This window comes from Penicillium malachiteum (genome assembly GCF_028827825.1).
Source record: "Penicillium malachiteum strain IBT 17515 chromosome Unknown utg000005l:1.0-9002435.0:326005.0-9005861.0, whole genome shotgun sequence".
NCBI lineage: Eukaryota > Fungi > Ascomycota > Eurotiomycetes > Eurotiales > Aspergillaceae > Penicillium > Penicillium malachiteum.
In genome coordinates, this window is record NW_026643099.1 from 1,931,870 (window position 1) to 1,951,585 (window position 19,716).

At 45.7% G+C, this 19,716-nt stretch overlaps 7 protein-coding genes across 7 annotated transcripts; 2 read left to right on the forward strand and 5 right to left on the reverse strand.

The window, feature by feature from the left end:
• Nucleotides 1-49: 49 nt before the first annotated feature.
• N7483_010744 (uncharacterized protein) lies at nt 50-545 on the reverse strand (the record flags this gene model as incomplete). The annotated part of the gene is made up of 2 exons (XM_057094171.1): nt 50-426; nt 488-545. 2 exons carry the CDS (start codon nt 543-545, stop codon nt 50-52), a joined length of 435 nt encoding a protein of 144 aa, XP_056940142.1.
• Nucleotides 546-857: 312 nt separating this feature from the next.
• Nucleotides 858-1,662, forward strand: N7483_010745 (uncharacterized protein; the record flags this gene model as incomplete). Its single annotated transcript, XM_057094172.1, has 2 exons — nt 858-1,290; nt 1,364-1,662. The coding sequence occupies 2 exons, from the start codon at nt 858-860 to the stop codon at nt 1,660-1,662; spliced, it is 732 nt and encodes a 243-aa protein (XP_056940143.1).
• A 523-nt stretch (nt 1,663-2,185) lies between these two features.
• Nucleotides 2,186-4,572, reverse strand: N7483_010746 (putative C6 transcription factor; the record flags this gene model as incomplete). Its single annotated transcript, XM_057094173.1, has 4 exons — nt 2,186-3,464; nt 3,526-3,902; nt 3,964-4,449; nt 4,495-4,572. 4 exons carry the CDS (start codon nt 4,570-4,572, stop codon nt 2,186-2,188), a joined length of 2,220 nt encoding a protein of 739 aa, XP_056940144.1.
• A 2,204-nt stretch (nt 4,573-6,776) lies between these two features.
• Nucleotides 6,777-8,886, forward strand: N7483_010747 (C6 finger domain protein; the record flags this gene model as incomplete). The annotated part of the gene is made up of 3 exons (XM_057094174.1): nt 6,777-6,946; nt 7,003-7,342; nt 7,363-8,886. The coding sequence occupies 3 exons, from the start codon at nt 6,777-6,779 to the stop codon at nt 8,884-8,886; spliced, it is 2,034 nt and encodes a 677-aa protein (XP_056940145.1).
• Nucleotides 8,887-9,132: 246 nt separating this feature from the next.
• Nucleotides 9,133-11,142, reverse strand: N7483_010748 (uncharacterized protein; the record flags this gene model as incomplete). The annotated part of the gene is made up of 2 exons (XM_057094175.1): nt 9,133-10,314; nt 10,336-11,142. The coding sequence occupies 2 exons, from the start codon at nt 11,140-11,142 to the stop codon at nt 9,133-9,135; spliced, it is 1,989 nt and encodes a 662-aa protein (XP_056940146.1).
• Nucleotides 11,143-14,723: 3,581 nt separating this feature from the next.
• On the reverse strand, nt 14,724-15,220 carry N7483_010749 (uncharacterized protein; the record flags this gene model as incomplete). Its single annotated transcript, XM_057094176.1, has 2 exons — nt 14,724-15,007; nt 15,049-15,220. Coding segments are annotated over 2 exons (456 nt in total), but the record flags the coding sequence as incomplete, so codon positions are not given.
• A 1,279-nt stretch (nt 15,221-16,499) lies between these two features.
• On the reverse strand, nt 16,500-18,269 carry N7483_010750 (uncharacterized protein; the record flags this gene model as incomplete). The annotated part of the gene is made up of 1 exon (XM_057094177.1): nt 16,500-18,269. The coding sequence occupies one exon, from the start codon at nt 18,267-18,269 to the stop codon at nt 16,500-16,502; it is 1,770 nt and encodes a 589-aa protein (XP_056940148.1).
• Between the last annotated feature and the right edge of the window lie 1,447 nt (nt 18,270-19,716).

Consider the following 19,716-nt stretch of genomic DNA (forward strand, 5'->3'; position numbering starts at 1 on the left):
ACAGGCATCTTAAGCTTCACTGCACCCTAAAAAAGATTCTTCAACCAACTCAGTAATCCATAATTTCAACCGCATACTCTAAATCGAAATCCAAATCCATACCGGTGTGTAAATCAACTGAAGGCTCATTGGAAACCGCGGGAAGGCTTTCGGCGTTCATAAACGCGTGGAAAGGGAAACAGAGGGATTCAAGCCTTGAAACAGATGCAGGAGCCGTATTTATCAATTGCAGCTCTGACAAAGTAGTCTGCTTATTCAAATCGACCTCTCCATTTTCAGTCATCCGGTACTTCGAGGCTTGCTTCTTGTGGAAGAGCCAAGTCACCCATGAGGAGTCCATTGATGGAGAAGGTGTGTGTAGCCAGCCCTGGCGATGTGTTTGTTGCTCATCTGGAGTTGCGGAAACCAAAGTAAAATAGCTAGTGGCTGTACTGCGAGATTCCAGAGTGTTTGAATCACGAAGGGGGGGTTGCGGGCAGCGAAGTACCTCGATTCTTGCGACTGGCGAGCCATTGTACCCATTTAGTGTCGATGTCTTTGCCCATTGCTGTTGAAATGTATCTGATCGCCACTCAGTCGTGTTTTTTTTCTCTCTCGGAAGGCGAGTCAAAGTCAGGCGAGTATAGGTGAAAAAGGGAACAATAGCGCCGGGTCAATCCGTTCGGGTGGCTGGTTTTAGCTTGCCAAATGATCCCGAGGTCGGCGTCTCGGAATGAGCGAAACTCCGCTAGAAGCCCAATGAAACTCCACGGAGTTTCACATTTGGATCGCACATTAGGCATAAAAACTGGCCATCCGAATATGAAATTTAACTCACCTCATTCCTTACAACTCTGTGCACAGCGAGCAAAAAAAGAATGCCTACCCAACACCGTATCTTATCACTCGTATTTAACGAGTTCGAGGCGCTGGATCTCTTTGGCCCGCTTGGCGCAATCATCCCACGAAGCGACTATTACAGTGTTGACTTCGTCAACCTCCACATCGTTACCTCATCTCGGGGCATAAAAACATCTATGGAGAATGGACTCGGCATTGTAGGAACTATTTCACTAACCGATGCCCTGCGTGAAGACCGCACTTTCGACACTGTTTTCATCCCGGGCGGCTGCGGCATGATGCCACTAGTCTTGGACCCGATACTTTTGAATCAGATCGGTCAGCTAGTTGATCGCGCTGCCAATATATTCACCGTGTGCACTGGGTCAATTCTCCTTGCTGCTACTGGCCGCCTGGATGGCCGCCAGGCTACGACTAATAAGCGTCTCTATGATGAGGCTACTCCCAAGTGTGAGTTCAATTCCCTTATGCATACAGCCCGTGAAAAAAAAACTATAATACTGATCGCACTCGTACCCTGCAGACCAAGCCGTGAAGTGGCAGAAGCGTGCCAGGTGGGTCCAAGATGGGAAGTTCCTCACTGCATCAGGCGTGACGGCTGGCATTGATGCAGGATTCGCTTTCATTGCAAATACGTATGTGGCGCCTGAAGATCGTCAAGCAGAGGCACAGGAGGTCGGTCTCCATGGAGAGTCGACGCCTATTCCTGGCTACAATCAGGAGAAGGCTTTAAAGTTCACTCATATGAATGCTTTTGATCTAGAGTATCGCTGGCACTCGGATCCTGCTGATGATCCGTTCGTGGATTTGCCTAGTGCTTAGAGGGGGCGTGAGAATTTACTAGAACAGAGCTTACGAAGAGAAAATTTGTATGGAGAAGCATAAGGAGAGGACTTTCTATAGGCACGGTCGAGAGCTATATAAGCCACGTGTCTCTTACAGGGTGGAGGTGATTGCGAGTGAGAAGATGCAAAGAGCGTTGATTGTGGATCGTTAAGCTACGAGCTTCATTTGGGGGGAGGGGTTGAAATACCTATAAGAATACTAATCACTTGGCGGTTGAAGAGCCGAGATGGCTCCAAATAGCCAAAATATAGGAAAATCAGAGAGGAGATGTGATTGTGAGGTCCTTGTCCTAAAGTTTATATGTAGGTTCTTGAACAGTCCATATAGTGCAAGTGCCGATGTTCATTTTCATGACAGATCTTTTTTTTCTCAAACTGGTGGTCTGATGAAGTACGTCATTTTTTCAGTCAGCCCTACAGCAATTCAGTCCGCCAAAAGCAGGAATCATATTGGTAGACTCCATTTCGTGAGCTTTTCGAGTCTGAATATAACTGCTGTCTCACCAGAAGTCCTCATTCTCTAGAGAGTCAAAAAAGTTCGCAGCCGCAAAAGCATCGGCGCTTGAAGGTGTGATTGCAGGGTTCAGCGCAGTTTCGCTCCCACTACCGAAACAGGACGGAGATTCATGCGTCATGTGAGTCCCTGAAAGGCCACTGCTCTGGCTTGGATATAATGTGCTGGTAAAGCTCAAATTCTCGTAAATATCTCCCTCCTTAGGTGAGTTCCCCTTCCTTACATCTTCTGGTAGCTGGAAGTCCAAAAAGTCCCATATGTTCAGACTCAGGCCATCAGAGAGGATGGGCATTAATCCAAGATCGGAGAAACCCTTTGCAACAGGTATTGACGGGGTCAACAAGCCGTTGCCAGCGGTTGACGACGCCGCAATTGGTGAGTTTGTTGAGGTGGTTTGAAAGTTTAAGTCTTTCAGGATCTCCACTACCTGGTGGCGGAGGGAAAGCTTCTGCTTCGATGCCGTATTGTGCTTGGTCCCATCGCCTGAGTCAGATTCCAACTTCATCAATGCCTCGAGGGCCACAACACTACGCGAGACTGAGCTATTGATATCAGATGAAGCTTGGGTACGTAGCAATTCAATGGCTTCTTGGATGTGATCTCGCGTCATAAGTCGACCAAGTTGGGCACTTAAGCGCTCAGCCTCGGTTGATGGGGAATCAAATAGTAGATCCAATACCAGCACAACGGCCGCATTGAACAGGTTTGTTTCGTTCGTACATAATGAGCTACAAACCGTGCATCGAGCTTGAATCTGAGTTTGCGTGTTGATAATGTTATGAGCTAGCTGCTGGCATGACGCCCGGCCTATGGGAGTGGAAAGAGTAGCACGGTGCAGGCGAAGGAGTAAACTCCACAGTTGTTGATTTAACATGAATCGCTGGACAGGGATGGCAGCCATAGGACCACCCATGGCTGTGAGTCCGACAGTGCTCCCCAATCTGAAATAGGATGGTAAGCTTGTCACGTACTTTTCATACGTTTTATTCAAATGTTGACGTCGCTGAGAACTTGAAGCTTGGTTTGCAACCTCCCCAAGATCGATTAATTCTCGCACGATGATGGAGAGTTCCAAAGCGTGTACGGTGTAGGAGAGCATAGTAAACTCAGACCGAGGGCGCTCGGGAATCTTGCCATCATGATACACCTTGAGTAGATCTTCATCATTTATGTGCAATGGTATGCGGGTATTATAATTTGAGGGGCGGATGGTATAATAGCCCAGAGCTTGTCCACGCGACCAGTCTCGCATAAGAAGAGTCCACCTAGTAATTAGTAAGTACTTTGTCTGAGCTAAAAAAGGTGATAAGGATCCCTACCAAATACGAATTGCAATCTCGGTGCGAATATGAGGGGGGGTCAACAGTTGTACATGCGCAGAATAAAGAAGACGAGACATCGAAAATAGGATTACCCAAGCGATGTAATCCAAGCTTACGCGCACCCGAAATGGCAGTAACCAATATAGAATCAAGCTCTAAAGAGCTCTCTTTTGTGTCCAAAAGGAGCAGCATAATAGCAGCTTGTAAGCCGGGGATAGAGCCACAAAAGAGGGAAAGACCGCCCTGAAGACAACGCACACCAAGGGACCGCCATGTCGCAGGCTCATCGGAGGCGCGCAACTGTTCCACACGGAAAGTCAGCGGAGTAAGCTGGACTCCCAAAATGGACGGTGTTGGATGAAAGGCGAGTCCGAGCACGAGCTGCGTGAAAATAATCAGCAAATGGTTAGACTAGATAAATGGGCTTCAAGGAGAGCAGCACCGCAAGAAGCAAACCAGCAAGCGACTCCATAGAAAATATACTGATAATGGCGGTATCCGGGGAGGCCATACTCAAGCAGTGGCGCAATTGGTCGGCTTGCTTCATGAAGCTTGGCGTATGTACCACATTTCCCAGCGGTCCTTGACAACGTGTAGCAAAAACCTCGTAGAGGACTTGGACAACATCCCATTCTGGCAGAGCTTGAATCGCATCTCGAATTAAGCTAAGCTTTTCGTTCTGTCGCTGCGGATCTTGGCTTTCCCAGTACCGATTGGCGATGTCAGGTGCCACATCCGATGAAGGGAGCGGAACGACATCCACAAACTGCTCCAAGATCTGCGCTGTTTCCTCAACCTCGGGAGCTTCTTCTTCTGGCGACGTTTGGCTAGGGCTCTGCTCTGTAGGCTGGGTCTTGCTTCGTTTGGCTCTCGGTTGCCGCACATCCTTCGTACATAGGTGGGCACAGTCGCGTTTGACGCATTCCAGCTAGAAAGAATGAGTTTGGTATTCCTGTGAGACTCGTAAACTCACACAAGGCTCATTGCGATCGCATTTCAGCTTCGAGGCGCGACATCTTGAACAGGATAAGGTGAGCTTTTTCGGGCTCATGTTGGATGGGATGTAAGATGAAGAGTTGGATGTCGCATAGTGGGTGTACTGATTCGCTTCGGCCCCCAAAAGTGTTCGGTTGTTGATCACGTTGTAAGAGAGCGGGCTGATTCCGAAGTGACCACTAATTCACATGCTAGCCAGATTTGACTAGGTATGTCGTATCACTTCGTATTGGTATTGGTATTGGTACTTTTTAACATCCAGCCCCGCCTGAGATTCTCGTCGAACCGGGTTCGACGTTGGCTGCGGGCCGAATCCACATTAGATCGCCGATCTTACGAGGTCCAAGGTAATGTATCTTTCGTTGCACAGATCTCAATGTTATCAATCTACTCACTCGGTACTCTCGAATCGGAGGAAAAGATAACAAGTAACACGGATATACTCCACACGAATGCAGTCAGGAAAACTGAAGTACTGGGTAAGTTTTTATTTCAATGAATCTGGAGGTGTCAGAACCTTGAAGTAAAGTAAGTCAACTGGGTGCACTTTTCTGCCGAAGAATTCCGTATTGGAACCCGGGCCAGCTGGTCACATGACATGCAACATACGTAACCAATACGGGCGTCCCGGACGCCACAACCTTAAGAGCTAACTCAATTCCCAGATCACAATCTGAACTTCAAGTTTGCTAAGTTCTTCATCTTATAAGTCACATTCCCCAACTAGAGAATCAGACAACGATTTACAAGATGGTTTGAAATGTCTATTTGACTATTTGACGTATATGTGGATGGACTTTACACAGTGAAGTTAAAATACCGTGAATGGAATTGTATTTTTGTCTTATAAATTTTCTGCTTGGCAAAACTCAGGCATAAATAGGCGAATTTAGAGAAGTCCTTTAGGGCTAAATTACTAATTTCCGGGTCTGAACAATTGCAAGTTGGATGTAGTACCTATAGATTTCCTGAACCTTATGCTTCATTGAATCTATGTTTTACGATCACGTTCCAGACCTCGGCCCCGAGGATTACGCCAACTAACACAGCCAAGAGGCTAAAAATCGTTCGGGCAAGGCTCGGAACGGTACGGAGTAGTTATAAGTCTCGCACTTAATATAATTTGTCATCCACAGTAAGTGGGGCACTTGCCACATTACTTCTCGTGGCCGCAACACTAGCCTTAATAGGAACAGTACATACAGTAGTAGATTCAAATTTGACCCTGACGGAATTCATTAGGATCATAATCCCTCGAGCCTATAGGGCTTGACCGACCGCCCGGGGGTACTAAAAAACTTGCCCACGTCAACCGGAGCAAACGAAATTACGTACTAGGAGGCATGATTCCCTTGGCATAATTATTAGAGCCCCCGGGGCCTGGAGGTTGAGTCGGAAAACAATGCTGGAAAAGAGGTAAAAGGGAGGAGCGAAATCTGAGACCGCAGGTGTTCCTCAATAAGAGTCTTTGGTTAAATAGTAGGTACAATCATGTTCTTGATCCTTATTTCCAGCTTTTTTTCCAGCTTTTTTCCAGCTTGTGTTGAGAGCATATAGTAGCACAGCCCCGGAGATTTCTTGCATTTCAACATTTTCCGAGGAATTCCGATTTCGCCGCGATCCAGATGTCTCATTAGTTCTTTGTGCCTCCACCTGAAGCACGATTTCGCCGCAATCCAGATGTCTCATTAGTTCTTTGTGCCTCCTCCTGAAGCAACTTCTCGACTTTTCTGTCTCTTTTTTTCTTGGTCGATTTCAGGTTGGCATCGGCGGCTAAATAGAAGAATGGCCGACGTATCGGCAGCACCGATGCAGTCATTCTCTCATGGCTCGACAGCTTCATGCTTCAAAGTTTTAATATTACAAGCATTCGGAATTTTTGATACACGCACACATGTAGGCTCCAGCCATTGGCTTATACCCACCATTTGGCCCCATTTGGCCCCTGATCCACATAAGCTGTCTAAACATATCCACTGCTGCGACTGTAACGTTGAAAATATCCAAGTCTTCATTTTGGGGCGGCGTTCGAGGCTAATTAGCCTCAATAAGGCCTTCTGATGGGTCCAGGCTTGGGCAGAAAATTCTCAGCTCTCGCAGTTATCCTGTGTTCGATCAAGTTTTCCCATTCCTCAAAAACATGACAGATAATAACCTCTGGATAGTTGTTCAGTTTACCTCTCAAATCATTAAACCACATATGCAGGCAATCCCTGTATCATTTCCTCCCTTGAGCCAAATCAAATTTCCAATCTCGATATGAATACTTCAACCCCTTCTAGACCAAAGAAAACCAAGGATAAGAAAATCTTCAGCTGTCATGCGTGCCGACGGCGCAAGCTCAAATGCGATCGATTCGATCCATGCGGAGCATGCCAGTCACGCGGTGAGGGAGCTCGATGTACGTGGGAAGAAGGGCAGAGACCGGAGTATGTGCTCCTTTATTATTTTACAATTCCGAGACTTAATTCTGATGAAAAAGCAGGCGGCACCATTGTGAAAGTCTTGAAACCCTTCTTGGAATGATTGTAAATTTGAGCAAAGAAGTCCAGGAGCTCAAGCTCCTTAACTCGAATATGATGGAGAACTTTGCTGGCAGGAGCACAGAGATCATGCATGTGGTAGATCCCGCCTCAATGACGCCCGAACCACGATCCTATTCATATGGTGATCTCTCCTTTGATCCCAATAGCCATCAAGGGTCCCAGTTATTAGATCCGCATCAATGGACCTCATTTGAGTTGACGGCTTTGCTCCCTGCGAGCCCACTCCTCTGGGGCTTAGTTTCACATTATGTTCGTCCTTCCCAGTTTGTTCTGAAAAGAGTATTTGCTGATAGCATTAGATCTCATCTTTCGCGTCACTCACAGGTTTTATCGATGTTCATCAACTAATCGCTGATGTTGAAGAAGTGGAGAAAAGTCGTCAAGCATTTGATATGAGCCAAACCTGTGAGGCCTTTCGAATAAAAATATCCCGTATCCTAGCATGCGCCAGCCTCGCCGCTGTGGACCTGGATGTAGCGAAGATAAAACAGTTAGGAATTGAGAACAACGGAGTTGATGCTTTGATTCGTGACTTGTCGCGAAAAGCACGAATGCTCATTGTGCCAGCTGATGCAGACACAATTCCCACTACATCATCATTAGTTACAACACCATCACCAATTTCCAACATTTACAACACTCTTGACCTGAATTCAAACAATATGTCTTCCTCACAAACACCTTCAACCCAGCTTGAAATTGTTTCCATCAAGATTCTCCTTCTTCTGACAGCGCGATGTTTTGCTGCTCCCTCTGAATATCTCAAAATTCATCTTGATGCTATCTCGTCAGCAATAGACGTGTCCTTGGATTCAGCCAACAGTCCTGACATTTCACCTGCAGAAAGCGAACTGCGCTGGCAGTTATGGTCCACACTCTGTATCATGGATTGGTCATCCTCAGGCATATATCACCACGGTAGCTACTTCATACGTCCCGAAATGCTTCCAGTTCTATCATCACCAGCACCAGTGGCCGATGATAGCAATGATACGGACCTAGAACGTCGCCAACAGACGCGCCATTATCTTGAGTACTCACTCGGACTAGCACATCTGGCACGACGCGCAGAGGATTGTATTCTACGAACAGGGCCCGTATCACCATCTCAGGCGGCGGCTCTCTGCGCCGAGCTGGATACCTTTAACCACAACCTAAGGTTCTACGAGCTACTCGGAAGCACAAGTCCTCCTCCCGAAAGGGTAAATAGCCCTTCATCCAACGAAGGAGTATGGCTGGCTAGAGAAAGCATCAAACACTCAGCTCGTCACGCCACAAATGTCCAGAAGATGCAACTTAGCCTCGACCTCGAGCTAATACGATTCAAAATACTACGCCACGAGACGTTTTACCTGCTGCATGAGCCCTCAACTGCAGCTCCATTACGAACTATGTGTCTGGATGCCTGTATGGACGCATGCATTCTTGTTCTGGCTCTGTGTCGCCGCCTCAGAAGCGGGGCGGATATCATAGATCGTATGCCTGATGCCTTCGAGGGTGACAATCAACCCAGTACGGGAAGTTTGCGTCGTACTTTACAACCCGCATCTGTGGCCGCATTGGTTGGGCAGGTGTTGCTGCATGAATTCCGATCCGTCAATGGAATATTTACAAGGCCCGATCAGCCCGTAGGTCGTGGCCAGAATTCCTTCGCTTTTTCGAGTGGCTTCAAGAACAGCTGGGCAGGTTCCGCTAGTGTAAGTGAACAGAAGGTTAGCGCCTTGCAGTGGCATGTCAATACTGTCTTATCATTGTTGGAAACAATGCATGAGACTTCTTTATTGGCAAGGTATAAGTTAGGATTACATGTGCAAGGTATGTGAAAGGAGACATAATTTTCGTTTTCTTTTTTTAGTTGGCCGCTACCATGGATATTCAATCAGCTTGAACATAGTCTTCGGAGAGCAGAACAATATACACTCTCACTGGCATGAAATTTACATAAATCAACCACAGAAGAAAAAATAGACATTAATGGATTTACCTTCAACTTGCCAACATACTATATACTTCTACTATTCTAAACGCGCACCGGGGTCGAGGCCGTGAAATACAACGTCGAAATCGTTTCAGCAGTGGTCTCCCGCTCGTGCCGCAGGCTTCGCATCGGATGCGTATACCAGAGCCTTGACTCCATCAACCTCGAGATGAGGGTTCCAAATGATAGCAGCATCCTCCTCAGAGCGAGCCTCGCCACAACTGTAACAGAGGCGCCAGTCTGGACGGCAGTGAACCCAGGTACCACACTTACCGCATTGACGAGAGAATGTATCCTTGAAGGGCTCATCAGGGTGATAGTTCAGGTAGATGTCATAATAGCGAAGAAGACCATCCCAGCGGATGTTGAAGCGATCAGAGCCGACTGCGACTGTTTTGGCGGAATTAGACAGCTCGATCACCTCGCGAACAATGTTATCTGGGATGGTTTCCTCTAGTGGAATTGGAGCCAGGAGATCGAGAGTTCGACGCGCCACTGAGTCATACTCTGGTGTCATGGATCCCCAAGCCCAGTTAATGGAGTGGGGCACGTAGGTCTTCATGGTCAGGTTATATTCCTGACGGATGAGCTGCCAGTCTGGAATGCCAATTCCGGCAAGGAGCTGCCAGAGGCAAGAAACTTGAGGCCCTAGACGGGGATCGCGGAAACAGACATAGTTGAACTTGTTCATTTGGTTCAAGGATGGGTAGAGGCGGCGGAAAAAGTCATCATAAGGTGACAGGGTCTGGCGAATACTGCGCTCAGCGACCTCATCATCGGTCTCGGTTCTGGCTTGATTCAAAGCCTGATGTGTGAGTTCAGCAGCGTAAGTTGATGTTGACATAGCCACCGTGATACCCGGCGAGTAAAGCGGATTGGTGAAGCCACAGGCGTCGCCAATAGCGAGCCAACCAGGACCGGAGACGACAGGCGATTTGTAGGCGAGGGACTCGCGAATGAACCAGGTCGTTCCGGGGCCATAGAGGTTCTCGATCAGATCAAAGTTTTTCATAAACTTTTTGATAATGTCGTACTTCTGGACAAAGTAATTAAACTTGCGCTCGGCTTCGCGTGTGCCGTACACAGACATGTCGTTGGGGTACTTTACGTCATTGCGCACAGCAAACCCAATGCTAGTGACCCATTTGAATTTGAGGTTGAACATGCAGGCGAGCTCCATTGAGCTTGGAATCTGATCTCCAGGAACACCGGCTTCGGCACAGTCCAGCAGGTACGAGATCATATCCATGAGGTTGGCAGTAGAACTGCCTTCCTATGAAGGAAGCTTAATAACCCAGGCCCAGCCCTCGGGAAAGCATAAATGGTTGGTGTGGTCACCCTCATAGTGACGGAGAGGAATTTTGCTCTCATCTGCGGGGGTAGTGAAATATTCCCAAAAGGAATCGTAGTTCCAGCCCTGGAAACGGTGCATTGGGGCCTTCTTGGATGCAAGCTGGCGGAAACGACCAGTGGCGTCAACCAGTAGCGAGGAATTGATACTACTGGCTGGCTTTCCGTCGTACTTGCCAGGGTTGATGGAGATCTTGTTGCGGCCAGGTCTACCGGTAATGGAACTGGCATTGAAATCAACCTGGCGGCCGTGGTAGACGTCGACTCCCTTTCGCTGAGCCAGCAGCGTGAGAAGAAGCTCACTAATGCTTCGCTCAACCTGAAATCCACTGAGGAAGAGCCCTGGAGTGCCATTGCTGCAGAATTCCGAGTACTCCCCTTGGTTCTCGCTGTCGAGGAAGTAGAAGGCCAGTCCGTCTTTCAGACCGAACAGCCGCAGAAGATACTCCGCTGTGAGGCCATGCATCTTGCACCACAGGGAAAATAGCGGCAGTGTACTCTCGCCGATCTTGTAGCCAGGCTTACATGCTTTTTCGATCAGCGAGATGCTGAGGTTTCCCGGCTGATACTTGGCAGCATGTATGGCGCAGATCAATCCATTGATACCACCGCCGGTGACGACAACATCGGACTTCTCTGGAATATCGGCACCAGAGTGGTTGTTGGAATTGAGGATCTGGGCATCGTTGAAGTTATTGGCAGCCGCCCGATCAGCGAAGGTGTGCTTAGCGGCGGGGACGGCGACAGTCATTTTCTGGTAATTCAAGTTTATGAAGGCGCTGTTTGCATCCATGGATGCGATGATTGTTTCAGAGATTGAATCTTTCATCTGCGACGTGTTCAGAATCCGTATATACGCGGACCGCGCCGAGTCCCCGTTTCACCATCAGCCACCACATGACAACATAACATGACGGATATCCGTGACAAGTCCGTTGATGCTCATAACTTCGATGATATAGGGCCTCCCGAAGGATCCAAAGATTTTTTCGACGACACAAGTCGCTTTTGTGTACAGGGTAGATAGGCGGATAGTGTAGTGGAGACGGCCGTCCTGGGTATTTACCGCCCGAGCGACTGTGGCAGGTGTTGTTTTCGCTTATGTACGTTACGTACCGTCATCATGTATACACCTCCGGGGCTTTGAAGATTGCAGTTTTAATTATTTTAGGATATACACTGGCACCCGAGGTCTTACTGCCGACCATGTCTAGGGTTCATTGTACAACTTTCCAATAAGATACCTCCATTAGTGTGTGTGATTTATCGTACTCAGTTAAGGATTGATTGATGGAGTGTCCATGGGTGTTCTGTGCCTTTTTTTGCGCCTCATAGACCGCGGTATATGTTATGGTTTTGTTTTGGTCTTGACAAAGCCCAAGCCATTAATCGACTCGGACTAGTACATCTACCAACGCATTCTCCTCGACATCCTTCAAGTTACCCACGAAACTCGTCGGCGCGTACTATGGAGGTATCAGTGCCTGTGGGATCTGTCAAACGCGTGCTGCCAGTTGCTAGAGGAGACGCCGAAGGATTTAATGGAGCCGATAGGCCGGCTGGTCCCAATCGTGGGGGAGATCCAGTTTAGCTCGGTGTCATTTCAATCTTCTTGGACTACAAATTTCACCAAAAAATTTCCTGCAAGTGTACACAAGAAAATCTAGGTGTATCATGTAATAATATGGCCGATAATGATCCGAACAAATGATGGAAGTTTGCCACATATCATTTACCGTGGCAGGCGTGTCCAGCGTCGATTCGTCCAGTTCTGCTATCTGTGTGCGGAATTATGCTGCAATGAGGCAGACTGGCAGACTCATTGCCAGAGCCATCTTGATAACTTACACCCTCGATGCGGCCTTCTGACCTTCCGATATACACTTGTCGCCCCTGGATTCTGTCCCTTCTGCCTAGGAGACACGAAGAAGAAACCAGACGAAAGATTTCAGCAATGGCTGGTCAAGTCTACACTCCTCAAACATATAGATGATCGTCTTCATGCACTACTTAGCTCAACAGTCTTCTTCTGCCCACATCCGTACTGCCAAAGTATGGATTATAAGGACACATTAGGTCTCTGCCGCCACTTTTTTGATACACACACAATTGAAGAAACGCGTTCCAACTGTGTGAATCGAAAACGAAAGTGGCAGCATGATACGGAGTTCAATCTTGAATAGCTTCCCCAGGATAATCCCGAATCCCTGTTGGGTCCTATGCATCCTGCGTCGGAGATTCACCACGAGCAGACCACGATGAACGCCTTCGAAGAAGACACGTGTACGGACATGGAAAACCTCATACAAGAATTCACACATTTTGGTGCAAACCAGATTGAGGATGAAAAAGAGTAATCTGGATTGGCCAGCAATACATCTCCTGTCACTTAGGTAATTGCCTTTGTGGTGAACCTGTGCCTTTGTTTGATTATATGATAAAGATTCTACGAGTAAAAATGTTTTCTGTATGTACCAAAATTTAATAAGTAGGCTCAGTTATTGCATTACATATCTGCGCATGATCTAGCTTGAAGGTAAAATAATAAAGGGAGGATCAAAATTAGTTTCACCGATCCATCCTCGATCTATCTTCGATATCATCACATCCAAGTCATTTCTAGGTGACCCACAAGGGTCAAGTAACTAGAAGATCTTATGAGTATATTTCTAGTATGTGCCTTCAATTCCTTTACAAAAGATACTGTATATCTATGAAAGCTTAGACTTAATACAAAACAAACTAGGAGTCATGATGGTTGGAATGGTATTCATCAAGATCAAGAAGGTAGGTTAGAAATTACATAGGCAGACTAGAGATATAAACTTTATTATAGAGAAGTAATTTCACAGTCCAATTAACTTACGGTAGGTAATTGTGATCAAAGGGGTGAATTTTTAAGATGGCTAAACTAGATCCAGTCCCTGATATTTGTTATAGGTAGGTCTGTAACGTGCGGGTGAGTGGGTTATGGGTGGTATTAATGATGTTGATAGGTTGAGTAGGGAAATTCTTAGTGAGACTAAGATATGGTCACAGACCGGAAACCCTGTCGCAGGCGGATGACATCAAAGTCCTTTCTAGGTGATCATTCTTTGGTGATTCTACCTCTGAATTACACGGCAGTGACAATTGACTTAAATTGACCAGCATTATTGATAAAATTTCAAATTCTCACTGGGCGTTCCTTTCACAAGTTTTGTTCTTATTAGAAAGAATTGGCAACCTACTTCTATCCTGAGATCAATATTCGCGCTTCCTATTAAACAATTGTTTCGAACTTTATCCAATTATAAAAGGAACCCTTACCTGGTCATGTGTCTCCTATATGGAAAGTGATTACCAGCGATGTAATATTACCATACAATCGTACGATCCAGGCTCGCGTCTGGCCGCTGCTTTGTCATTCTTTCTTCCAGCAAAGAGGCGTATCAACATCTTTACGCTATGTAGGCTTTGCAGAGATAAAGGCGGGCATTTCTCACACAACGATCAACTCCAAGTAGTGCTGAAGAAGAGAGATCAGACTTACTTTAATCGGTATACTTCATGGGCGCGCTCGCAGTGGGACTTCTGGCTCTCCTGTGACGAATGTCAACTTGTGAATGAGTCACTCAAGGATCTAGATGGCAGAGTTTATATTCATCTTTTTGGGAATTTATTCATCAGTTGAAACCCTTTTTCATTTTCTGACGAAGAGAGGTTAAAGGGCAGATTATTTGAATTAAAGTCAAAAGGAGATCCAAATTAAGTAGAATATGATATCTTTTGTATTGCTCAATTCATATATCCTCAGTCTGACTTCCAGTACGAGCACTTCCTTCAAACTTGCAGTGTAGAATCCTCAACCCTTACTACTATTGTTTCCATATAAGAAACTTACAAAAGCTGGTTGAAGCCCTGATAATATAACGAATTTACCCTTTTGGTTTAAATATAGGATATAAGTAGGCTAGCAAGTAACTCTATGTTCGTGACATCTAGATATGGAAGGTAACAGCGGCCTTTAATATATCATGGCACACTATAGTTCCTAATAATATTTTTTGATTATACCTGACCACACCATATTTCACTGGCGCCAGGATTGATAGGGATACTGATTTCATGATCGCGAAGCCAAATCTCATTACTAATAGCACAAAACTCAGAGATTAAATTTAAAGCCAATCAAATCGAATAAAAAAGACTCAGACCCAAAGCACAGCAAAAAAACTACTCTATAAGAGTTTTGTGGAAACTTAGCTCTTACTCTCCCAGCTCCCATCTTTAAAGTACGGGGCAACCAGAGATAGAGGCTGAGGCCGATGGGGCGCTAATAGAGTTATTTACAGAGCTTGTAGCAAAGCCGGTGGTAGAGCTGGTAGAGCTGGTAGAGCTGGTAGGAGAGGATGATGAAGCGCTTGTGGAAGTTGCAAGCTCAATATCAGTAGCACTACACCAGCTACCAACATTTAGTCCATCGCTCAGAGTACATTCGGACTCGTCACCAGCCTGGTTGAAGAAAGTAACAAGGTCATTCTGGTTCACACGAATCCATGCGGTATCGCAGGCTCCAACATTGAGCACAGAAAATGTTTTGCGGCTACCATCAATCACCTCGCTCAATTCTATGACTGTTAGGGATTTCCAAGCAGACTATGCAGTTATCACTTACTTGAGCAATCGCTTCCATTGAGCTGGCCGAATGATGCAGAATATCCTGTACATCCATGATTATCACGAGACCACACCACGCATTCGCCAGAAAAGTCTTCAATCTGGAGAACACCGCCAAGTGCGATGCTTGCATAGAGGCTAGTAAGAACGAGACAGACAGAATAATGCATTTTCGCTATTATGTGGAATGCTTCACTTACAAGCGCAGTACTCGGGGTATTTATATGGAGGGTACGCTACCTCCGACCTGCGGAGCTGGATATAATGAGTGGGGCTTGCGACGTTGTTTTGGTGCTCTAATTCTTGCGACCCCAGATCCAGTGAGGCTGCTCCACAGCGACTCCAGCTAGGCCCTTTGGCACCTAAAACATGGTCGCAGCCCTAGCACAGTCCAACGTACTAACATGAACTCAAATATCGATGACCTGAGTACTGAGAAATATGAATTTTTTAAACAAGCTGCCATCTCACAGTATTTACGGAAATCGGTGTCACCCCTCACACTCTTTCATTGTTTCCAGACCCTAAATGCCAAGATATACTATGTTTGGAGCCAGTTTCACACTCATTTGTTTTGGGGATGTACTATAAATTACATGATTATTACCAGTAAGACACGAGATTGCAATATGCGCCAACTTGAGTTCCACCCGGAATTCCTGTAATTTATGGTTCCTAATATAGCGTCGTCTTATTTATGTGGATATACAATATTATGAGCAGTAATGAACTGAATGCCTCATTGTAATAAAAAACGGGAAAGTCACTTTTTTATCTATCTCTTACCAAGGCCTAGCTCGGCATTTGGGGTCTGGGAAACAATGAAAGGGGTGACACTGATTCCCGGAAATACTATACCACGCTTGCTGTTCATCTTAAATGAAACAACTGATCTCTCTTGATTCAAGGCCATATCGTAGACAACATAATTCTTTAGGAGTTTGACCTACGTCGAAATTTGTAATTCATATTGGAGTCGTGCTAGCTTCCATAGCGAAGTTTCTAGGAAATCCGTAGACTGGGGTCCTATTCTAACACAAGAAATCACTCCTGAGGGCAACAGTAGTACAAGACGCAATTTTCAGGAACCTTTAACTCTGAAGAACTCATTCTCAAGAATTTTTCATTCTCAAGAACATTTTCGTTCTCAAGACCTTTTCATTCTCAAGACCTTTTCTTTCTCAGGAATATGTTATTCCCAGGAATGTTCCATTCTTAAGAGCATTGTATTCTTGGAAATGATTTCCTCTCAAGACTAAGTTATTCTCAAGAGGCCGATTTTTAGAGCTTGATCTTGAAAGTGGTTTTCCAAGATACTGTGCATAAGACAATTGAATTCCTGAGAATGGGCTCTTGATCTAAAGGAAATCCTAAGACTGTGCTCATATATTTCATATACTCTTCAAACAATAGATGTTCCAAGAAGCCTTTTTTGTGCAGGAATCTGCTCTAGGAATCAATCACACGAGCCCGCTTTGTTGCTCTTTCTGACTGATCCCGATCCGCAGGCATTAACATGATGATTTTGTTTCTCTTCATCTTACCCTTGGCCACAAGTTTATCCTCTTCTTCTTTTGAAAGGACAAATACTGTATTATTCCCATCCGCAACGCCTGCTGCAAAACATGTTTTGGGGCTGTGACTATTCAAAAACCTATCATAGATTGAGAATTCTTTCCTCATATACTTCTTGGTAATGCTTTCTACATGCGACGTGTCCGAGGGATTGACCCAAAGAGAATTTACCACTTGCCACTCTCCGCGCTCAAAGGACCAGAAATGAAATTCGATCGACTTCGGCTGAGCATGCATATGCAGCCCTTCAGATAAGCTACCTGCCGGCTGATCCACCATCTCCGGCTCGACATAAGGGGCCGGGCTAGATGAATTACTTTTGCTAGTGTCGTATGGGTGACTAAGACTTTCAGGAAAAGTGGGACCTTCTGAACTGTTCAATGATTGAGGGACTTCAATGTGCTTTGGAACGCTTATGCCAGGTTCCTGCTCCAGCCTTTCTCGTTCCCAGTCTTTATCGATTCTTTCCCTCTCTTGAGTATATCTTGCTAAGTCCGGAGAAATTCGGCCTGGTATTCCAACCTCTTCGTTCCCGGTACTTGTCCTCCTCCTGGTAGAGTAGATAGAGGGGGAGTACTCCCTGGTAAGGTCTGGATTAGCCTGGCCTTGATTCTCGTATTCCGACTCGCTTTTGTTAGGCGTTGATGGCTGGTTGGAGTAATCTGAATGGTTTCCATCAATTGAGTCTGTAACAGAGTTCTGCGAAGGTCGCAACACTAAGGGATCGATCAATAGGCTGTCTGAGCTTACGTCAGGCTCATCATAACTTAATGAGACAATTGAGTCATCTGCTAGCGGGCTCTCACCTCCTATGTCCTGGTCGGATATCGTATCTGCTTTGACAAATGAGACTCTTTGTCCCTCTAAGAGTTTTCGGGTCACAAAGTTCTCGTGGATTGAACGTCCTTTCCTAGGTGATTCTTCTGATGTATTGTCGGCTGGCTCAGGGGACCCCATTGATTCATCTTCATCGGCTGATAAAGGAGAAGTATTTCTTGGTGGCACAGTCCCTGACTTTGAAGATCCTCGATCAGGAAGCGAGCGTCTCCCAAAGAAAGCGAAGTAAAAACAACGCCGTACGAAGAGCGTTGTAACAGGAGAGAATGGAGTCTTCAAGTGCATCTCATTAAGAAAGAGATGAGAGATATTCTGAGGAAACCCGCATCTAGCACGTGGAGAGACATCGATATCAGCTAGAAGCTCAGACTCCGGCTTCCTATATTCAGCAGCGAAGGAAAAACATGCAGAAACGCGATCAATAAGGGTCTCAAATTGGGTTGGATCGTATTGGAAATAGTCAAGTTGTCGAGCTTGGAGCAAAGCATTACGAGCTATCAGGCGGTCTGGGGACTTTTTAAGAAGGGTATCTATCTCCTTCGAACCAAAACCAAGTCTCTGGGCAAGTTTAGCCATTTCGTAAAGAGCTCTCTCATCAAGCTTCCCGCGATCTGGCTTTACCAGAAGATCCTCATCATTTTTTGCAGGTAGAGGGATGGCCATGTAATGACGTATAGCATATAGCCATAGCTGTCGGTATCCTAGATCTAGCCTATCGGAAGAGCTAGTGCACAGTGATCGGAACGAAAATTCAGCTGTTTGGATGGAGCAAATTTGATTATCAGTAGCCATAAAATGATGCTTCATCGTGTTCCAGATACTATCATCAGGACCACCAAATAAGCGCTTAATACAATGTGCGCAGCGTTTAAAAAAGTCGAAATCCTTCTAAAAAGTATACAAGGATGGGATGATCCCATCAAATTTTTGTATATTTTCCCAGATTTCCTTGCGTTCCGATTCTTTGAACGAAGAGAAAATTCTACCGCTTAGCACGTGCCCCTTGACTTCGTCCGCATCTTCCTCGCAGTTTCCAGGAGACTTTAACTGTAAAAATAAAACTGTTTAAGGTCCTACTCGCTTTAGTGCATTATGCCTGCTGCTCACAAATGACAGATACGTGTCGAAAATGTAGTCAAGATAGGTCAGTATTTCCTGGAGATGTAATTAGTTAAGGTTGACTTGATCATTAAGTATGTAAGCTTGCCTCTATTGAGGTTACAGCAATAGCCCTATGGAGTTTGCTGATTCTCATTCCATCAAGCCAGAGACCCGGAATGGCAAGTAACCGATCAAATCCATGGCGCAGCTGGGCATTTGCATCTTTGCTTAGCTGCTTCAGCCGCTTACGCTTACAATCAGATAACCGTGTAAGCCACTTCTGACGAAGCAATTCTTTACCTTCACTTTCATATTGACGTAACTTTCTGTATATTTCGCCATCTGTGGAAGTTTCTTATTTGAATACTCTTCGACGATTGAAGTTCTAAGAGCGTTACTAATATCTACCGAAGAGGTCAACATCAAGACGATAACTTTATTGAACATACTTACCATGGAGATATAAATCGACGGTCCACCATCGTTCAGCAGGTGCCAGTACCTTATACCCTGTACGTAAGCGGTGTCGCCCATAGAGGCCTTGTATTTGACCCTTTAAGAAGGATAAGAAAGGTATATCCCTTCCGGAGCTCAAGAGAAGCGAGCGAGTGGGAATATCAGCTCTATTCAGTGCTTCCGCCAGAGCCTCCCGGGACACAGTTGCAGGTATGTAATTGGAGAGATCGAAACGACGACAGCGACTTTTGCGAAAAACATCGCATAGTCTTTGCACATTCTTTTCATCTACCCACTGAGATTTTGATGCCCCAAACTCAATTTCCGAAATCTTCACTCGAGCAGTACCTTGGTATTTAAGTCTTCGCTTGTTCGACTATTTGATTTCGTCTTCGGTAAACAATACGCGCCGCATCACGGAATTTCTTAGAACCCTCTAAGGTTTGTTTGTTTACTTATAAGATGATTTTTCAAGCAGGCACTTTTAATAACGGGCCTATAACACTGATTTCAGAGTAAACGAAAATGGGAAAATTTAATCATACATTCGGAACAGCAAAATGGTACTACGTGGGGTTGTAAACTAAGCTCTCAAACTAGTAGGAATTCATTTCTAGGGTCGCAGAAACAATAGATTAATTTCTTGGCGTTCTGTCCCTCTGCGCCTCGATCTTGCATAAAGACTAACTTTTATTCT